This window comes from Cutaneotrichosporon cavernicola (assembly GCF_030864355.1).
Source record: "Cutaneotrichosporon cavernicola HIS019 DNA, chromosome: 5".
Classification (NCBI taxonomy): domain Eukaryota; kingdom Fungi; phylum Basidiomycota; class Tremellomycetes; order Trichosporonales; family Trichosporonaceae; genus Cutaneotrichosporon; species Cutaneotrichosporon cavernicola.
Window position 1 is genome coordinate 950,263 of NC_083397.1, and position 18,402 is coordinate 968,664.

General features: G+C 57.7%; 8 protein-coding genes across 8 annotated transcripts; 1 reads left to right on the forward strand and 7 right to left on the reverse strand.

Annotated features, from left to right (window-relative positions):
- Positions 1–1,791: 1,791 nt before the first annotated feature.
- CcaverHIS019_0503830 (uncharacterized protein) lies at positions 1,792–3,397 on the reverse strand (the record flags this gene model as incomplete). Its single annotated transcript, XM_060601536.1, has 7 exons — positions 1,792–1,799; positions 1,954–2,149; positions 2,177–2,282; positions 2,328–2,610; positions 2,910–2,963; positions 3,010–3,198; positions 3,283–3,397. The coding sequence occupies 7 exons, from the start codon at positions 3,395–3,397 to the stop codon at positions 1,792–1,794; spliced, it is 951 nt and encodes a 316-aa protein (XP_060458020.1).
- Positions 3,398–4,753: 1,356 nt separating this feature from the next.
- On the forward strand, positions 4,754–6,620 carry CcaverHIS019_0503840 (uncharacterized protein; the record flags this gene model as incomplete). The annotated part of the gene is made up of 4 exons (XM_060601537.1): positions 4,754–5,098; positions 5,339–5,349; positions 5,549–5,690; positions 5,724–6,620. The coding sequence occupies 4 exons, from the start codon at positions 4,754–4,756 to the stop codon at positions 6,618–6,620; spliced, it is 1,395 nt and encodes a 464-aa protein (XP_060458021.1).
- Positions 6,621–7,618: 998 nt separating this feature from the next.
- On the reverse strand, positions 7,619–9,602 carry CcaverHIS019_0503850 (uncharacterized protein; the record flags this gene model as incomplete). Its single annotated transcript, XM_060601538.1, has 3 exons — positions 7,619–9,193; positions 9,399–9,497; positions 9,531–9,602. 3 exons carry the CDS (start codon positions 9,600–9,602, stop codon positions 7,619–7,621), a joined length of 1,746 nt encoding a protein of 581 aa, XP_060458022.1.
- Positions 9,603–10,252: 650 nt separating this feature from the next.
- CcaverHIS019_0503860 (uncharacterized protein) lies at positions 10,253–11,479 on the reverse strand (the record flags this gene model as incomplete). Its single annotated transcript, XM_060601539.1, has 6 exons — positions 10,253–10,446; positions 10,486–10,586; positions 10,636–10,737; positions 10,785–11,092; positions 11,150–11,278; positions 11,339–11,479. The coding sequence occupies 6 exons, from the start codon at positions 11,477–11,479 to the stop codon at positions 10,253–10,255; spliced, it is 975 nt and encodes a 324-aa protein (XP_060458023.1).
- Positions 11,480–12,277: 798 nt separating this feature from the next.
- On the reverse strand, positions 12,278–13,940 carry CcaverHIS019_0503870 (uncharacterized protein; the record flags this gene model as incomplete). Its single annotated transcript, XM_060601540.1, has 3 exons — positions 12,278–13,429; positions 13,465–13,616; positions 13,649–13,940. 3 exons carry the CDS (start codon positions 13,938–13,940, stop codon positions 12,278–12,280), a joined length of 1,596 nt encoding a protein of 531 aa, XP_060458024.1.
- Positions 13,941–15,326: 1,386 nt separating this feature from the next.
- On the reverse strand, positions 15,327–15,725 carry CcaverHIS019_0503880 (uncharacterized protein; the record flags this gene model as incomplete). The annotated part of the gene is made up of 1 exon (XM_060601541.1): positions 15,327–15,725. The coding sequence occupies one exon, from the start codon at positions 15,723–15,725 to the stop codon at positions 15,327–15,329; it is 399 nt and encodes a 132-aa protein (XP_060458025.1).
- A 301-nt stretch (positions 15,726–16,026) lies between these two features.
- Positions 16,027–16,510, reverse strand: CcaverHIS019_0503890 (uncharacterized protein; the record flags this gene model as incomplete). The annotated part of the gene is made up of 2 exons (XM_060601542.1): positions 16,027–16,096; positions 16,188–16,510. 2 exons carry the CDS (start codon positions 16,508–16,510, stop codon positions 16,027–16,029), a joined length of 393 nt encoding a protein of 130 aa, XP_060458026.1.
- A 257-nt stretch (positions 16,511–16,767) lies between these two features.
- Positions 16,768–18,393, reverse strand: CcaverHIS019_0503900 (uncharacterized protein; the record flags this gene model as incomplete). The annotated part of the gene is made up of 2 exons (XM_060601543.1): positions 16,768–17,622; positions 17,656–18,393. 2 exons carry the CDS (start codon positions 18,391–18,393, stop codon positions 16,768–16,770), a joined length of 1,593 nt encoding a protein of 530 aa, XP_060458027.1.
- Between the last annotated feature and the right edge of the window lie 9 nt (positions 18,394–18,402).

The window sequence follows — 18,402 nt, forward strand, 5'->3', positions numbered from 1 at the left end:
TTGTGCTCGCGGAACGTCAGTGGCGTTGACGTATCCGTGACGTGCATAATGAAGAACCAAATATGCCGCGTTTTCGTGATCGCACGGGCCGTGTTCACAGAAATGCTAAAGCTTCAACATGACGCGGCGCACGACACAACCAGTCGAACCCCACATACCCACAGCCACCACCGCCACGCTGTCGCAGATGTGAAACATAATCAGAGTGGCAGTGACAATCCTGTGTCAGAGCCGTTCACTTTTGAGACAAGCGTCACCACACACTCCACTGATTGTATAATAATAAATCGCGCACAAGGTCCGGGGTATAGGAGCGCGTGACCCGCCATGGCAACTACTGGTACCGAAGGTGCGTTGTTCGGGCTGCGGTCCTCTTACCATTGTCGGACATTGGGGCCTGAGACCGTGACAGGACCAACACGAAACGGGGTCTCGGTGATGCAAGCGCTGCAAGCTCCGCTTGCGTCTTAGGAACGCTGCTATGCTCCAATATTGGACAGGCACGGGTTAATTGATCAACCCGCCTGTTTTAGCTTCAGGAGGTGACTGCGAGCAAACGACGGCGCAGGGCCTTTGGCATTGGATCAAGCGGTAGCCAGAAGAAACTGCGGAGCAGTCCGTTGCCCTTGACGTCTAGCGCCAACTCTGGAAAGGTCCGTTGTCCTCGGGAAGGCCCGTCGTCCTCGGCGCACTGCAGGGCAGAGGCCAAGGGTCCTGGTTTGGTTTGCATTTGGCGCGTTTGGGCGATTTAGGGAGCTCGCCGCGCTGATCCTGAGTCACCGTCGGACCCCCTATATTTGATGACGCCCACTGCCGGTGTCGACGGACGGACAGCTTCGGACCACTTGCAGGGTTGCCCAGACAATATAGCCGGCGCGGTGATGTCAGGTTTGCGGTGAATAACGAGCGAGGATGCAAGATGGGGGGGCGGGAGCAATTACCGAAACAGAGTGGAGGTCAGGAACGGAAGTATTCTGGGGTCCTCCCTGAGATCGAGTACCGCCCTGAGCGCGATGAAGCATTTTGCTTCCGTGACTCATTCAGGCCCTGCAGGGCGTTTCCCACGGTAGTCACGCACACATGTGGCAACAAGTGATGGGCGAGTCTGCGAGCATATTCGCGCACAGCTCCTCGCCTACCTCCTCGCCTACCTCCTCGCCTAGCGGCATGCCTGCCTATTCTGCAGAGGTACTGAGGTACCGAGGTGCCAATGTTGGTGTGCTGAGCGCACGTGGTCTGGATCCGACATTTAGGCCTGCTTGTTTCCCGGCCTCCACTCCAGGTGATTCAGCAAACACGTAGTGGTCAAGCGTTCAACCCACCCCAGTGGGTAACAGATTCGAGTGTGGCACAGTGGGCCCAGGATATGTCCAGCAGTGCGACCGCCATGCGTTAGATATCTCGGGCGACAGTCGCACATTCGCACTATCTGGTGGCAAGAGTCAGGACTGCGCTAGTATCGATCATGGATGGGTCGGGGAGCGGTGGCTTGGGCATCTACTACTTTATAGCAATGAATGCCAAACAACAGCTCTGGGGTCGTGGTACACGAGGCCTGGTTGAGTCAGCGGTTCTCCAGCGAGCAGCACGGCACACTGGCGTGTCCCCCGAGACAGATTTAGTGCTCGCACCAATGGTCCTTGAAGGGAAGAGATTGTTCATATCATATCTAGGGTTTGTATACGTCACATGCACTAGTGATTTGTTCTCAGCTTCTCAGGCGTTTCATATCACTCCAACCAAGTACCCCGTTCCCCAGCCCCTCGAAATGCGGCGAGGGTCAATGGCCCATTAGAATGCTGGGCGTTAGCGTGTGTACATCGTCATCGCCGGCCCTCTTGCGCCTTTCCTAGGTGGCCATCGGGTACCAGTGCGCCGTGTCACTCGAGGGAGCACGACCACCCTGGACAGCTCGCTCGTCACTAGTCTGGGGCGATTGCAGCGGCCACTCACCTTGCTCCAGTAGCCAGCCACCGTCCATGACCACGTGCGACCCCGTCTGATATGCGTTGGTGATGATGCCGAAGATGCACTGCGCGTAATCACGCGCGTTACCGGCACGGCCGAACGGCACGCCCCACTTCTCGCGCCATTCCTTTACATGTGCCTCAGGGTGATCGATCCTGTCAGCGGGGAAGACGGACATGCCCTGTGGTCAGCGGATGATAGTTAGAACACTTGCGGAAGGGAAGTAGCCCGGACAGATGGTGTTGACGCGAATGTTGAGGCCGCGGCGGGCGAGCTCAAAGGCAAGCTGGTCCGTCAGGGAGATTGTCGCCGCCCTATTCTGTCAGCTGAACAATAATGCGCGGAAAGCCAAAACTCACTTGCTACAGTTGTACGAGAACTGTCCGCGTTGGCTCGTACGCGTAACCCCCGACATGCTGGAGATGTTGACGATGTTGCCGGGCTCGGCGGCGCCACCCACAGTCTTCGCCGCAGATAGGAGCGGCACGAACGCCCACGTCGTAAAGTAGTAGCTGGCGGTGTTGATGCGGTACGCGTCGAGCCAGCGCTCGTACGTCTCGTTCTCAAACATCTCCTTGCTGAGTGCCGCGGGCGAGTTATCCGTCGAGTCCGGCTCGCCATGGGGGAGCGACACACCATGGTCTGCTGTCAACGGGGCCCTCTGGGTCCAGGGTGTGGGGTCCAGGGAGGAAGATAAGGCCTCTGCCGACCTGCAGGACCAAAAGAGGATTGCTCCTCGAGCTGTCTTCTGACGCTTGTGTGGATTGAACACACGACCGAACGAATTGGGCGACTTGCGCTTCACTCGCTCGCTCTCCCACTGAGCTAAAGCGTCTTGGACAAGCGGTTTGTTTTCCGCATTGACAAGTTTCGCCGCGTGACGTACACGGGACTCCCATGGACGTAGAAGAATCGACTGGAGTTACGCAAGTCATACTCACTGTTTACAAGGAGATTGATCCACTTCTCGTCTTTGGCAACGGCGTCGCGCATCTCTGCATGTCAGTCTGATCCTGCCTCAACCATCCTACGGGAACTCACTCTGGACGCCCTCCTTTGTCGCCGCATCAGCCTGGACAGGGATGATCTTGCCAGGCCCGCTCTTCGGTGCCGCAGTCTTTGCGGCAGCCTCGAGAGTGTCGAGACGGCGCCCCGTAATGTACACCTTTGCGCCGTTCTCCGCCAGTGCTGCGGCCGTCACGAGACCGAGGCCAGTGCCTCCGCCAGTCACTGCCGTCAGAACCAAGTCAATGTTGCGACTCTGTAAGAAGCATGTGTAATTGACCACACTCTAAAGCTGCACGCAGCACTCACCAACACAAACCCAGCCGGAGACGTCGAACAGACTCGAGGCTGCGAGGGCACCCGTCCCGAGGTAGGGCTTGGCGAGTGCGAACTCGGACTCCTTGCGTGCGTCTGCAGATGCCATCGTGTTCAGTTGGGGGTAATCAGATACAGTGGGTATGGGTGATGCGTGATGCCTGGAGATGAGTGGGAGTGTCCGTGAAATAATGGTAGTGGGCAGGTGTATGACGCGGTTGAATGACATCCGGGCCGGATGTTAGGTGGAGGTCAAACGGATGAGAAGTCGCCGAAGGTTGACCATCGGATCACTGTTGCCCGCCGTCTTCTACCTTCCCCAGCAAATGAGGAAGGGGTTGGTTTGTACACGGCCAGGGTATCCGCTTGCACAATATCATATGTTCCTATGACCTTGAAGCTGATGCAAAGTTATCTGCATGATCTGGGTGCATGAATGTTGGGTAATGTCGACATCGGCGTCTTTCGGCCATTTTCCGGACTGCCGGGGTACAGCCGAGATGGGGAACATTCGTGTGCTTCACGCGCCCAGTAGCAGTGGAAGCGCGAGGTGCTATGACTCTGCGGACGAATAGTCTCCAGACGTTTTGTAGATCCTGAGGAGGTTGCTCGATATTTGAATGGAAGGTTGGCCAAGGTTGCGAGCTACCGCGTCCAGTCGCAAGCCGTGGCGCCTTCGTCCAAGAGTATAGGCGGGAAGCTGCACGCGCGGCGCGCAGATGCTCGGTGCCGGGCGATGCGTCGCGCCGGCACTTCTGTCAGCCCACCATCGCTGGAACATTGGGTCTGTGCAACGTTGGAGACACACATCCAAGGGCGATTCTGAGGGGCCCGTTAGAATTCAAGAGTTTGTACATTTGCTGTTAGTATTTAAAAACCACATTACGCCGCATTCGTCACCAAATTGTCCAGCTCGTATAGTGTAGGTGGTTATCACAGTTCGTTGTGGATCGAATTTCCCATCTGAGCTAACCGCTGTTCGACTCAGCGTGCGAGCAGGTGATCTTTTTTTGATGATTTTTGACGAGTGTCGGACGCGGCCGCGGAATACGCGGCTTTTAGAATGATCACTCCCTCGGAATGTAGCCCCCTGCCAAAGGTCCCTTGGGGTTCGGTGTACTCCGCCTGGCCGCTTGGCCCCCTTGGGGGCCCGTGCCACTCCTGCTGCTCCAAGTAGCCGGATGACAGGTCTTCTATTGGCGCCATTTTGACTGCCCGGGTGCTTTTTTCTTGGTTTCTGACTCTGATCTGATCACCAAACACTGAGAATGGTGCTTGGTCATCCCGGCCGGGCCGAGCCGAGCGGGGCACGCGAGTAGCCTTAGGAAAACCAGGTTGCCCGCATACTCATCATTAATAATCTCCGCCGCCTGCCCGACGAGCTGGATAATCTTGTCATGCCATGAAGTGTCTGCAATACCAAGCCTGACCAGGTTGACGTTCAACATTCTATCTCATGGCAAATATGGAGACAAACTTCTCCCCACCAACACGGACGCAGTCGCCAACCGTGATGGCGGCGCTGTCTCGCGTCAGCAGCCTGGTCGCAAACCCACCCCTCGACATCCATCGTAATTCCCCCAACACTCCCCGACCTTTGACCGAGCTGGGCGACAAAATGGTCACAGAGCTCGAGTACACGACACACCACCCAGATACCCCGAGCGCAGCGAGCACAGTGGCTCCCGACGGGTGTACGGAAGTCAAGGAGCTCGACGGCGACACTGTGCACATTCCAGACGGTGGGCTGCGCGCGTGGCTGGTGGTCCTCGGCGCGTGCCACATTCTGTTTTCGACGTTTGGGTTCGTGGTGAGTCACAGAGGACGGAGGCATCTTCTCCGACCGAGTTGTCACTTGGCGGCACCGCACGGCTTATGAGCTCCTTGCCGCGTACGGGACGTGTAAAAGCACAGTCCCGCGTAATTTCCTCGCACACGTCAATGGTGTGAGCTGCGTGTGGACGTCATGGAATGTCTCAGTAATCCAGTAATACACTGGGAGGCTTGCGTACGACATCATGAGGGAAATGTCAAGGCTCCACGGCTCCAGCGGACCGGGTCGTATGTCGGGTGTCTCCGATACGCGGATGACCCTTCCAAGACCCTACACCCCTTTCGAAGGAATCGATACTGATGAAAGAATGCATGGGGCGTATTCCAAGATTATTACAAGGAACATCTGTTCCCGGGACGAACGACAAGTGACATGTGAGTGGCTCCAGCGCCGCGACTTTGGACCGTGCGTCGGCTAACCATGCAGCGGATGGATCGGCTCGCTCCAATACATGCTGATTTATCTCCCGGCACTACCAATGGGGCGTCTCGTCGACCGTGGCTTATTCCTCTATCCGTTCTGGATCGCGTCGGCGTTGTACCCCCTCGCCATCATTTTGACTGCTGAAGTGAGCCCAATCGCATGACACAACTGATGATAGGTCAAGGAGTACTGGCAAGCGACCCTGTGTCATGGTGTCCTCTTCGGCTTTATGGCTGGCATCCTCTTCTGCCCCGCGATCGCCGTGACTTCTCAATGGTTCCATCACAAGCGCGCACTTGCGCTTGGTGTCGTGGCGTGCGCCTCGTCATTGGGTGGCACAATCTTTCCGATCATCACGACCAACTGCCTCAAACACCTCGGCTTTCCATGGACGATGCGTATCTGTGGCTTCATCTGCCTATATTCCACAATATTTGCCTCGCTCACACTCCGGAACTGCCTCCCGCCCAAAAATGCCGCAGGAGGCATGTTCAATCTCAAGGCATTCAAGAACCCGGCCTACTCGTTCTTCACCATCGGCTGTTTTCTCGTCATGGGTGGCCTGTACACGCCCCTCTCATTCATGGATGTCATGGGCAAGGAAATGGGTCTTGGCACATACGCGTCGTACCTCATCACCATTGCGAACGCCTTCTCGACCATCGGGCGTATCGGCCCAGCCTTGGTCGCCGATAAAGTGGGAAGCATGAACATCCTCATTCCAGGATTGTTTGGGAGCATCATCACGACATTTGGCTGGCCCTTTGCCCACAACAAAGCAGGCATAACTGCCATCGCCGCAACCAACGGTATTTTCCAAGGCAGTTTTGTGTCTCTCCTCGCCCCGGCCTGTGCGGTCCTCGGTAATGTCGAGGACATCGGCCGTCGCTTCGGCATGGTCAACACGCTCATGTCATTTGGCGCGTTCCTCGCTGCCCCAGCATCCGGCGCACTGCTTTCCAAAACCGACTTCCACGCCGTGTCGTACTACGCCGCCAGCCTCTTGATTGGCGGCACAGCTTGTTTCATCCTAGCCCGCCACTACCACCTTCGCAAATTCTGGGGCAAGATGTGAACAACTCCGAGGAGAGGATAGACTAAACGGCGCCATTTGTGGGTTGTCATTACGGAGACTCGGTCAAACCATCTCGCAACACCAACGCATCTGTATCAACAATTGTACGCATGAGTTTTGGGACAACGAGTACAGGAGGGCAAGTCACATCGTTGCCAGAGCATTTCGTGTATCATTTCTCATGGCTCCTCGAGCGGCGGAGATACTTGGCATATTAATTAACCCCACTCTCACATGCATACCTTACGCGGCAGCGGTACACAATCCAGGACTTCTGCCCACCCCGAGAACCGCGCGTACCACACTTAGTTCCATGGCTGCGCTGGCATTCCCGCCAGCACGCCTCTGACAACATGTACGCCATACTCTATCTCCTTGCGCCTCTCAATCCAGTTCTTGGAGCATCCGGACACTTCTGGGCTCTGAGCCCGACGCTGCCCGCAAGGAGCTTGTGCCCTCACCAACAGGTGAGGAGCCGTCCGAGACGCAGAGGTGAAAACAAAATGGCAGCCTCAACAAGCTGACTTTCAGCTCCTCTTCACTAGTATATCGGTTAGTATATTCGCCTCTCAGTCGAGAGCTGCCGGAGCTTCAAGGAGCATGGCATGACCGCGAAAGAGCAGGGTTCAACTCCCTGGTGGAGAACAGTGTGCAGACACCAGCTTTTGGTGCGAGGCGTTTTGGTGGTCTGGCTGTGGTTTAAGGAGATGGTACATACAGGATCGACGAGCACAAGATAGCACGTTTCAAGATGTTCAGTTGGTGCATGGACTTGCATGCATGTCAGGGAATAGCCATGCTCACACATTCCGCACATACAATATGGGATAGTGGAAGGAGTCGACGCATAATGTCTCTCCCTCTGGCTAAGTGGCGCACTCATCCGCTCGTTGCAATGGCAGACCCCGCCCAGTCAACACGACCCCGCGTCCTTGCGTCCGCCTGGTGATCCATTTTATCCATAGAGGTTCTTCTAATACAACAAGAGACGTGCACGACTACATCTTGCGGCCGAGAATGCGCGCGAGGGCGGGCGGTGCGTCGCCCCGAGGCACAAACACCTCAATGACGCGAATGCGGTCCGGCTTGGCAAACTCCTTGTCCTCGAGGAGTGCCTGCAGCTCGCCCTGGGTCTTGACGCTGTGCGTCTCGTGCTTGACACCCGTGCGGCCAGCAAAGAGCGGGAGCATCATGGTGTAGTCCCAGTTGGCAATGTCGTTGTATTTCATGTTGGGGCCGTGAATGATGCGCTCGATCTCGTATCCGTCATTGTTGATAACGAAGATGTACGGCGTGAGGCCGCGGCGGACCATAGTCCCGATCTCCTGGACGGTGAGCTGCAGCGAGCCGTCGCCGACGAAGAGCACCGTGCGCTTGGCAGGGTCTTCCATGCGCGCGGCCAAGGAGGCACCAAGAGCCGCACCGACACTCCACCCAATGGCGCCCCACATGCACTGCGTGTGGTACTGCGCGTTGCTTGGGAGTGCGATGGGGATCATGCCGAAAGCGCTCGTGCCCATGTCGCCGAGGACGACGTCAGTGTCCTGGAACCACCCGCCGAAGCGACTCCACATCCACTCCTGCGAGATGATAGCGTCCGACTGCGCCTTGGTCGTCACAGCCAACGAGGCGTCAGGGTTGACCTTGAGAGCGTCCTTCTTCGCCACCTTGGCTAGGCGCTTGATGAGCTCGGGTACGATCCGCCGCATGTCCGTACCGGGGTACTCTGCCGCACCGACCTTGGTGTTGTCGACGTACATCTCGACGCTGCCGTCGGGGATGCGCATGGAGAAGCGGCCCGTGTTGGTGTCGCTCTTCATCGCTCCGACCCAGAGCACAAAGTCGGCCGCCTCAAACTCGTCCGCACACGCGCTGACGCTCATGTTGCCGCCGTACGCGCCGGCGTAGCTGGGGTCCTGTTCATCGAGCAAGGACTTGGAAGTGGGCGAGCAGAACGCACGTACGTTCGCCGCCTTGACCAGCGCGCGCACGTCCTTGCGCATGCTGTAGCGCTCAGCATACAGGTCGGCAAGGATGACCGGGTTCTTGGCCTTGTCGAACGCGGCGACAATTGCGTCCGTCACCTGTGCGTTGACAGTGTCCAGAGGAGGCAGCATGAGTGTGCGCTGGATCGAGGCAAAGTCCTTGGGCTCGCCAAGCTTCGGGAGAGGCGTGGCAAGGGGCGCCGCGCTCACTTCGCGGTGGTTGTAGTCGAGAGGAACGTCGAGGTAAACGGGACGGCCCTCGACCACACAGGTGCGGATGGCGTGGTCGATAGCGTCGGTAAGTCCGTCATCAGGCTCGTTGATAAGCACGACAGTGGCCGCCGAAATCTGTTCGCTCATCTTGTAGAATCGGTTGTACTGCCCACCGGGGAGGTTCATGGTGTGGTGGACGAGCGCGTTGGCCTTCTGCAGCGGCGACCGGGGCGAGCCAACGAGGTGAACGACGGGGAGGCGCTCGGCCGTGGCGCCAGCGATGCCTCCAAGAGCACTAAGCTCGCCGACACCAAACGTCGTCACGCACACCGCCATGCCGTGACTCACACGCGCATAGCCGTCGGCCGCGTATGCCTAATGTCAGCTTGGGCTGGCGAAGAGCGCGCGTTGAATGCGAGCGCTCGAGTGTGAAATTATGTGGTCGGACGTGGCCGGTCAGGCTTGGCCCGAAAGATGCCGGAGAGCCGTGTCCCTAAGAATCCACCTCAAGTCCCCACGGGTCCCCCAGTCTCGTCGTCGCCGCTGCCCTCCACCATCTGGTGACCCAAACCAGACTCACCGCACCAAGCTCGTTCGCATTGCCGACCCACTCGATGTCGGGGTCGCGCTCAAAGTAGTCGAGAAGCTCGAGCTGGTAGTCGCCAGGCACACCGAAGAGCTGTCGTCAGCGTCCTAACGTCAGAGTACATACATGCTTCACGCCCTGCTGCTTGAAGCGCTCGATGATGTACTGTGCGAGAGGAATGAGAGGGGCGTCGGTCATGGTAGATGGGTGGTTGCAACTTGGTTGTTGGGGCTGGGTAATATGTGGTTTGTAGCCAGTGGTAATAGGTTCCAGCCGAGCAACTCTGTACCTTGAGCCGATTAACACGCGCACGGTGGGCAACCACAAACCACACCGCGACACGGTCTTTTCCGGCTTGGACCAGACCCGTACCGAATGACTTCCCAAGGTCGGTGGGCAAGGAATAAACAGGTCCGGTTCTACAGCGACTGAGTCATCTCGGCACAAGCCGCAACTCACTCGGCACAAGCCGCATTTACCCGCGGGGCCCTGGGCTCATGTGGTCTCACAGAACGGACACGTAATGAGATACAGCCGGATGACGCTGAAAGCCGTGATAACAGCAGAGTCACACTATCCGCCGGCCGTCTACTTCTAGACCGTTCTGACGCGACGCAAATTCCCGATAAAGCGACGCCTTGACCACCTCGGGCACTTTCTCCCCAATACCCCCTAAGTGGTGGAGCCAACGTTCTCACCACCCTAACTCTCCATCTCTGACGCGTTTGGGACCACCATCTCGGACTGCGCGACTCTAGGGTGATCACCCGTATGTCACTGGCCATTATTCGCTCCCGCTTGAACATGTGCCTAACAAAATGAACATCTAAGAAACATCCTACACGCTCCTACACGCGCCGCCTTTGCACCTCGGACCGGAGGTCCCGGAGCGCCATGTCTGCCCACAGATACCCCCCAGGCAGGAAATTGGGGTGGGGACTGGCATCAGCTTGGTCTGCCCAGTACTCACTCGTCGATCTGACGCTCTTCCTGTCCCTCCTTCGCGAGGCCCCAACGCGCGAGCCCCACTCGGTCCTGGACCCTGCTGTCAGCGCCGAGCCGCACGTTGCCGAATACTCACGGTAGTGTGTAGCGGACCAATAGACTGACGCCTTCGGAAACTCGTTGGCAACGAACGGGAGCGCCTCGCGAACGCGGCGGCGGTACCATGCGAGGCGATTGCTGATGTTAGACTCTCATCTGAACCCCCTGCACCAAGCCAAGCACTCACCTCCCGACAGACAAAGTGATGTTCTTCTCGGCCGCGAGGTCCTCGTGTGAGAAGCGCATCACGTCCCACATCCCGCTATTAACGTAGATGAGCTCGGGGGCGCTGGGTCCCCGGCCAGTCGCGGCTCTGATGTGGTCGAGGTAAGGTACCATGAGCCGCTGTACGCGTTCCTCAAACGTGTACTGTACGGTGGAATATACGATGGCTTGGAGATCCAGAAGTCTTCCTCGTCCAGCCCGTACGAATGCAGGTGGACCAGGAGGATGTCCGTCCCAGGAGCGTAACAGTAGTGCGCAGTGTGGTTGATCGGGTTCCCCGGCGGTAGAAGGTGCCACCCGAACGGGTCGAGGTTTGCGTCGTCTCGCTCCATCGCGTTGAGACTTGTTCCGTCCTTTAGGTTCTCAAGCGGAGACCATGGGTGTTGCCAGTTAAGTTCGACGACACGCTCACCAACCATCTGGCGTTAGCTTGGATCTACACTCGCTTGCTCCGCTCAATCATTCCCACCACTTACGTCGCAGAAGTACTTGGTAGTGTAGCGCGAGATGCTGTCTCCAAGGAACACGACCGTACGGTTCCGTGCAAACTCTACGTCCGCCCACGGCCGCCCATCCGGTCCTTCTTGGGCCGTGGCGAACTCGGGCTCGAGAGCGTTCTCATTGCCAGGTAGCGATGGCCGCACCGCATCCCACTAGGCGCGCACAAACGCAGCTGCGAGCGCTGGGGCGGGTTGTGTGCATTCATCGGTCTCGGTTTCGGTTTCCGGATCCGCCCTTTCTTCGCGCATCTCCGCGAATGGGTGCCACCGGTTCGCTTGCGGGTCGTCTGGGTCGTACACGAGCATTCCCGGGAGCTCGTACGGGTTACATGTTCTCTAGATGCGCCCAAGGGTCGGACCCACACCTGTCCGCATCAAGGGCAACCTTGAGCTCGAACCGGCTGTTGGGGCTTGCAGGGAGGTCATGAGAGGGCGACGCGCTAAATATTCTTTGGGTCTTAAACCCAACAGCAGGGTTGAGATGGGGTCATGGCAATAATATATCGTCCCCTAGTCCGAAGCTACAGTACAGCGACAGAAGGGTCAGCCCAAGAGCCGTATATGATGTCGGTAGGCTGTAAATGTGATGCTGTGTCTCAATAGGATTGCAGGGCCGTGGCGTTAGGAGTTCTGGAGCCAGGCATGTTCTGAGCGATAGCGTAGTGTAGCAGGCGAAGCGATGGAGCGAAGTCAAACAGAAGTGGCAGGAAGCGGAAGACGAACGAGTCTTACTTTGGCCAATTAGTCACGCCAGGCAATTCCCCTAAGGGACCTAACCTGGCGCCCAGCCAATTGTTTAAACGCAAGGCACGCCATTGTTCCCCAGGTGAACAAGCCATATAATTTAAAACTCAAGAAATCAAAACAATTGTAGAGCTTTCTCCTTCAAACCTCAAGTTTATCAAAAGATTATAATTACTTTTGTTATATAATGTATAAGTTTAGAGCTGGAAATCGAAATTCCCGTGTTCAAGTTGCAACCCTGATTCATGTGTGGTTCACTTTCTATCATGTCATCCAGTTGAAAAAAGTACAATAGAGGAGAGGGCACCACATACGCCACGCCCGCGCGCTGGTAGCAAAGCCAAGTAAATACATCTATTACTACCGCGGCATCGAGTAGATAATGTACAGCGCCCATCCCGTCACAACCATGGCCGAGAGGATGGAGCACCCGGTCCAAGTCCAGAACTTGCTGCGCTCGTGACCCTTGTATGTCTTGCCGCGGATCTCGAGCTGGACAAGCTTGTTACGGCGCTTGCGCTCGGGCATGCGGAGCTGGTGGCCGAGCCACTTGCCGTCGAGCCAGTCGTAGAAGGGTCCGAGGAATGCGTCGTATGCCTTGAACACCATGATCACAATAAACACCCGGTCGTACTGGTAGCCAGGTGTTTTGTCCTGGATCGCACCCGCGGCGACGTCCATGATGAGCGTGCCGGCGTTTTGGAAGGACTGCCAGACACCAAACGCCGTGCCCATGAGCTCGTTGGAGGGGAGAAGAATGGGCACGGTCGCCATGAACGGGATGAGGTTGGTGACGTAGGCGAACGACGAGATGAGCACCGGTGCGAGGAAGTTGATCTTGGTGAAGCCGGCGAGACCCCAAACGAGGAGCCAGATGAGAGAGGTCGTGGTGACGAATACCATACGCCAGCCGATCTTGTCGAAGAACAGGCCGGTAATTGGCGTGAGGATGATGGGAATCACAGTTTGGAGGGCGGCGTTGTAGCCGGCCGCTTGCTCGGACGTGCCACGGCTTTTGACCTGGATGTCGGCAACGTTACGGAGCCACACGCGCGTCGCACCGCCCTGCAGCATCTGCGTGACGTTCATGATCCAGTAAAACTTGGGGAGGAGGACGATACTCTTGACCGTGTCCTTCCAGTCGTTCAGAAGTGTCTGGTCGTTACGCACTTCCGGCCTGGGTGGGCGGTACTGGGCCGGGAGAATGCGGTTCTCAAAGAAGTAGTAGGCGTACACGCAGAAGCCCGACACAAAGGTCGTGATGCACGGGATCCACAGCGCCCAGCCCCAGTAGCGGCCAGGGCCGATATCAGCCATTGGCACGGCGGTGAGGCGGGCAACGAGCTGGATAATGCGGGACCAAGCGACGTTGACCCCGAAGATCAGGCCCATGTGCGAGCCGGCAAACCAGTGGGGGTACAGTTTGTACTGGCAGATGTCCTGGATTGCCGAGCCGAAACCGAGGATGATCTCGCCTCCAACGAGCAAGGTGTACCTGTTGTCGATCGATGACTGGTGTCAGCGAGGTCTGGGGGATCTTATCTCACGCAAGCACTGAGCACGGTACCAGCCACGCAGAGGACGGCAGAGCCGAGGGCAATGCGAGAGCCACCGTAGCGGTCGATGATGGAGCCACCGATGATAGGAAGCAGCGTGTTAATAAGGGACGAGGCGGACGAGACGACGGAGAACTGGGCATCTGGGATTAGATGGGTTGGAAAGAGGACGCACTGGTGATCTTGAGCTCGCGGACGAGGCGAGTCTTGAGTGGGCCGAGGACAAAGCCAGCATACGTGTTGCCGGTACCGAAGAGGATGATGAGGACAATGGCGGTGATCCGGTACTTGAGGGGGATGACGATTGCCGGCGTCTCGTCTTCTCCCTCAAGACCCTCCTCGCCTAGCTGCAACTTCTTTTGGTCATCTTCAGAGCCCGGGGTCTCTGGTGCGGAGTAGCCTGAGGGTCCGAGGCGGTCCTCGGTACCCTTCTCGCTGAACGGGACTTGTGGCTGGATGGACGCCATTTTGATTCTTGCGGTGCGGTCAACTCTTTTTCTCTGTCGGTTTATATCGTTTCTCGGCATCGCATCTCCCCCACCGTATCAGATACCATTCTATGGAAAGGTCGGATACCTGAAAACGAGGCTCAGTCTCTCGTGTCGCCTGCCAAGCAAACAGGAGCACGCCTTCCAACGCGATCCACGGCCCATGGGGGTCGACAAACTCTGTCCGCCGTATCAACGGCGTCCCGGACACGCCAAGTGCGACGCCAAGCATTTCGAGTTATGTGCAAGCCAAAAACTAACTTGATTCTACTCGATGTACACCATGTCGTGCCCAGTAAAACTTGGCGTGAACGGTGGTCCGTGACCCGACCTCCATGGCTACAGGCGCAGGGTGCTCGTGTAGACAATGGAATGCCAAACCAACTTCCTGGATTTCCTATATCCGGAGTCCGAAGTCCAGCTGGGTGATGGCGGTCAAATCTCCTGCCAAGGCTTTTTATCGCCTTTAGAGCCAATCCGTTCGCCGTCGGCCGCGATTTTACTGCGCAGCCAACGGGGTGGACGATCTGCCATTCGGGGTCGTGGGTCCGTTGTGGCAGTTATCAGATTGGACAAAGTTATCAGATTATCCACCAATCCACAAACACTTGGCTAAAAATTCCCCGATCTACCCCCGAGAGGCTTGTGACGCACCTTGGGGTCTGAACTCTCACGCTGTGCCTCACTGCTTGGCATCGTTTCGACGAGGACGATGCGGCGAAACCACTCGGCCGGAGTGAAGGCTGCATTTTCTCTGTCTTATTCAGCACTCACATGGGCTTGGCGCAGGAGTGTTAGGCAGGCTAGTGCCTAGTCCGATTGTCGGCGACTTGTCAGGCCGAGCCCTAATTTGACCAGTCGCACACGTGTTCTTGGGGAGCGGTTTGCGAAGATGACGGGCTGCTTCTCAGAGCGTGAGAGATTGATCCGAGCCATGCTACGTGTGCTGTGACGTTGGGACCTCATAATAGGAAAGGCTCTTGGCTTGGGGGTGGGAAAGGTTGGATAGGCAGACGAAAGGAGAGAGAAGAGTGGCCCATTTGCCAGAACGTGAGAAGCCAGCCCATCAACATGCTGCAAGCAAGGCATGGCGACTGTGTTGGTGGGAACTGCGGCACTGGCAGTCTTCCTGCACCGTAGCCTGATGCCAGTCTTCCTGCACCGTAGGCTGATGCGAAACAGGGTGAGACGTCCACTATCGGCATTATGCACCCGAGAAACTGGGTTCGATGTTCCACGGGCGCCACCGCGAGTGTCGTCCTCTTGTCACTCCCCCTCCGGTCCGCATTCAGCGACGGCAGATCTGACATAGGCGGGGCAGACCTCGTCCCTACTGTCTCATAGTCGTACATGCGTACATGCTGCTTACACATTGGTCTGAGCCGGGTTGGCAGGGTCGTACCTCCACGCATTGATATGCGCGAACGCTTCTGCCTCGCTCATCCTCCGTCCTGCACCACGCTCAACTTGCTCTTCTCCCTCTACTCCTTCACCGCCCGTCTCGCTGCCCGTCGATCCCGAATCCACGCTAATACTTGCACGCAGCCGCTGCTGCGCTTCAAGATCGGCCACCAATGCAGGCGTGATCGTAAACTCCTCGGTGCGCATAACAATGTCCCCCCGCCGCGCCTGCTCGATATACGTGTTGTGGACAGTACGCGCGCATAGGATGTTCATGTCCCAGTGGTCCGGGCGCGAGGTGAAGGCGTTGAACGACAGAGCGCGGGCGCGCTCAGGCGCGAGGACAGCGTCCGGGTGCGGCATGGGCTCGTCTCGGGCAGTGGCTACGAGCGGCTGGGCGAGAGGGGGAGGGGGAGGAGGGGGGGGGGGGGGGGGGGGGGGTCATGCGACCCGCCACCCCCTAGTTATATAGTCTGGGTCAGTGGTGGTGGCGGTGTTCTGGAACGTGTGCTTGGTTTTGTGCCGGAAGTGTGGGAACGCCACCCGCGTCTCGTGACTGAATGACGCTGACGATCGCCAGGTCCGGGTAAGTTGACCGGTGGAATGCGTCTCTCGCTGACGTTTGTACATCTTCAACTAAACGCTTCATGTTGTTATTCCCGCTCTAGATCCAGTAGACTAGCGCATACCCGATGAGACTCCAAAAGGCGGAACCCGCCGCCAGCACCAGTCCTCTGTGTGTCAGCCACCGTATTCTTCGGTCGCCGGGTCATTGGTGGCGAGACACAAAGACTCAAAGGCTCAAAGATCATTAGGCCAACTCACAGAGCAGCGCCCTTGGCGTTCCATGCAGCCCACGAGTCGGCGGCAGCCAGAAACGTGCCCGCGAGAATCATCTGGCCCATGGCACGCCAGTCGTCACTGCGCACGAACCACAGCATGGCGGCTGCCATGCTCAGGTCACGCGCACCTAGGAGGCGCGAGTACCGCTCGACGTCGCCAGAGTGTAGTGACTCTGGCGAGGAGGGACGGGGCAAGAATAACGTCTCTGCGCAGTTTCGCGGAGCGAGGAGGGCCCAGGTGCCCAACGTCGAATAGCCGGCCGCGACCGTCAGGCCGAGAAACTTCCAAGTGTCGGCAGCGACCATAATGGTTTGAGAATGAGGATAAGTGAGAGATTGGATGGATGAGAGAACGCCAGTAGACGACGTGGTTCAAGTAGGCGTCATCATACTGTAAGAGAGTTGTGTGGTCGCACGATGCCGTCAGCTACCGAGATGGCTGGCAGGCGATTGTCACCGCGTAATATCCCACCATTGGTGCCTGGCCTTCCGCGCCATCCAATTGTTTGGTACTGAATGCTGATGCATGGTGATTACAAGATACACATTATGAAGCTCCTATGTTAACCTGCCACTGGCGGCGTCGTCGCCCATGGGTTCGGCTCAGTCTCTAACGATGCTGGGGCTACAGTCGTAAACGCGCCAGGGATGTTGATCTCAGGCGAAGACGGCGCAGACTTGAACTCGTTGTGTTCTACCCCTGATTCCTCTGCGTCTGGAGGCGTGCCAGGCTCGCTCATGGCCGGGGTAGGCGAATCAACGACGTGGTGAATACTCCTCCGCAACGCAGCGTAGTGTTTGTCGAGACTGGGCGACTCATACGCCATCTCCTGTGGCGTAGCGATTGGCGGTGGAGTCTGGATGCGCCCACCAAGAACCTTGACCGTCTCGCGCAGTGCGGCACGCTCACCCTTGACCTCGTGGAGCGTGTCCTCGAGTTCGGCTCGCTTTTTGCGCTCATCTGCAACCATCTTGTTCGCCTCCTCAAACAACGCCTGCGACAGACCCTCGAGCTCAGCCTCAATGTCCTTCTTGCCCTTCTTGAGTACTTCGAGCTCATCGCTCTGCGACGCAAGCCGGTCCCGTAACTTTTTCAATTCGTCCGACTCGCTCGACCGCAGTCCCTCGCCCGAGATGCGCATCGTGGCCTCGGTCGGCGACGAGGGCTTCGCCCGTCCAAACCACGTTTTGCCCGATCCGGAGCCTCTCGTCTCGATTGAGGGCCGTGTAACGTCACCCGATGATCTTGCCAGGGGTGTACTGGTCCGAGCGGCATTAGCTGCAGTGGCCTTGGCTCGTCGCAATTCGGCCTCGAGCATTTCAGTGTTGGCCTCAGCCATGATGAGGTTCGACCGCGCGATCTTGAGCGACGTCAGCAACGTTGTGTGAGAAGTCTGCAGCTCGGCGTGTGATTGGGACTAAGGTTAGCTTGACAGACGACATGCGCTCACCAATGCCTGTACTCGACTCAACACCTCGCGCAGCACAGACTTGAGCTCTGCGTCGCCCACACCAGTGGTCTCCTTGAGGACAAGTGGTGGGGCCAGGGCCGGCGTCTCAGGCCGCGAGGCCGCCTTCTCGGATTGCGTGTCATCGCGTGGCCGCGGCTTGAATGTGATTTCCTCGTCGCTCGCGTAGTCGTTGTCGCCTTCGTCGTCGGAACCGGGCCCACCGAGTTTGGCGTACCCCGAGATGATGCCATCCGAGCCGCTGTCATCGTCATCGGTGTTCGCCTTGCTTTTCGAGAAGAAACCGAAGCGCGATTTGGTGGGCTTCGGCGAAGCTCGAGCTGGAGGCGGTGGAGGTAACAGGGGCACAGGCTTGGCCAGTTCGCTGACTGCTGGCTGAGCAAGGGGCGCAAGCTTTGGTGGGGCGGAAATCGTCACACCAACGATTGAGGACCAGCGCCGAATGTCGTCATCACTGATGGCGGCCTTGGACGCCAGCGTGTCTGCCTGATCCGCATCGCCTTCCGAGCTCATGAGTGCCGACGTCGACATCTCAGCACTCGAAGCGAACCCATTGGCCGCTAGTGGGATTCCCGGTCGGGAGATAATGTCTGCTGGAAGCTCCTTGTCGCAGAAAGGGCAGAGCACGGGGCCGCTCACGGTGTCAGTGTGCGTGTGCGATGCCGCGTGGGCCACCGGTGCTGTTGGGGACGACGTGACACTTGGAGAAGACGTAGACATGTTGAATGC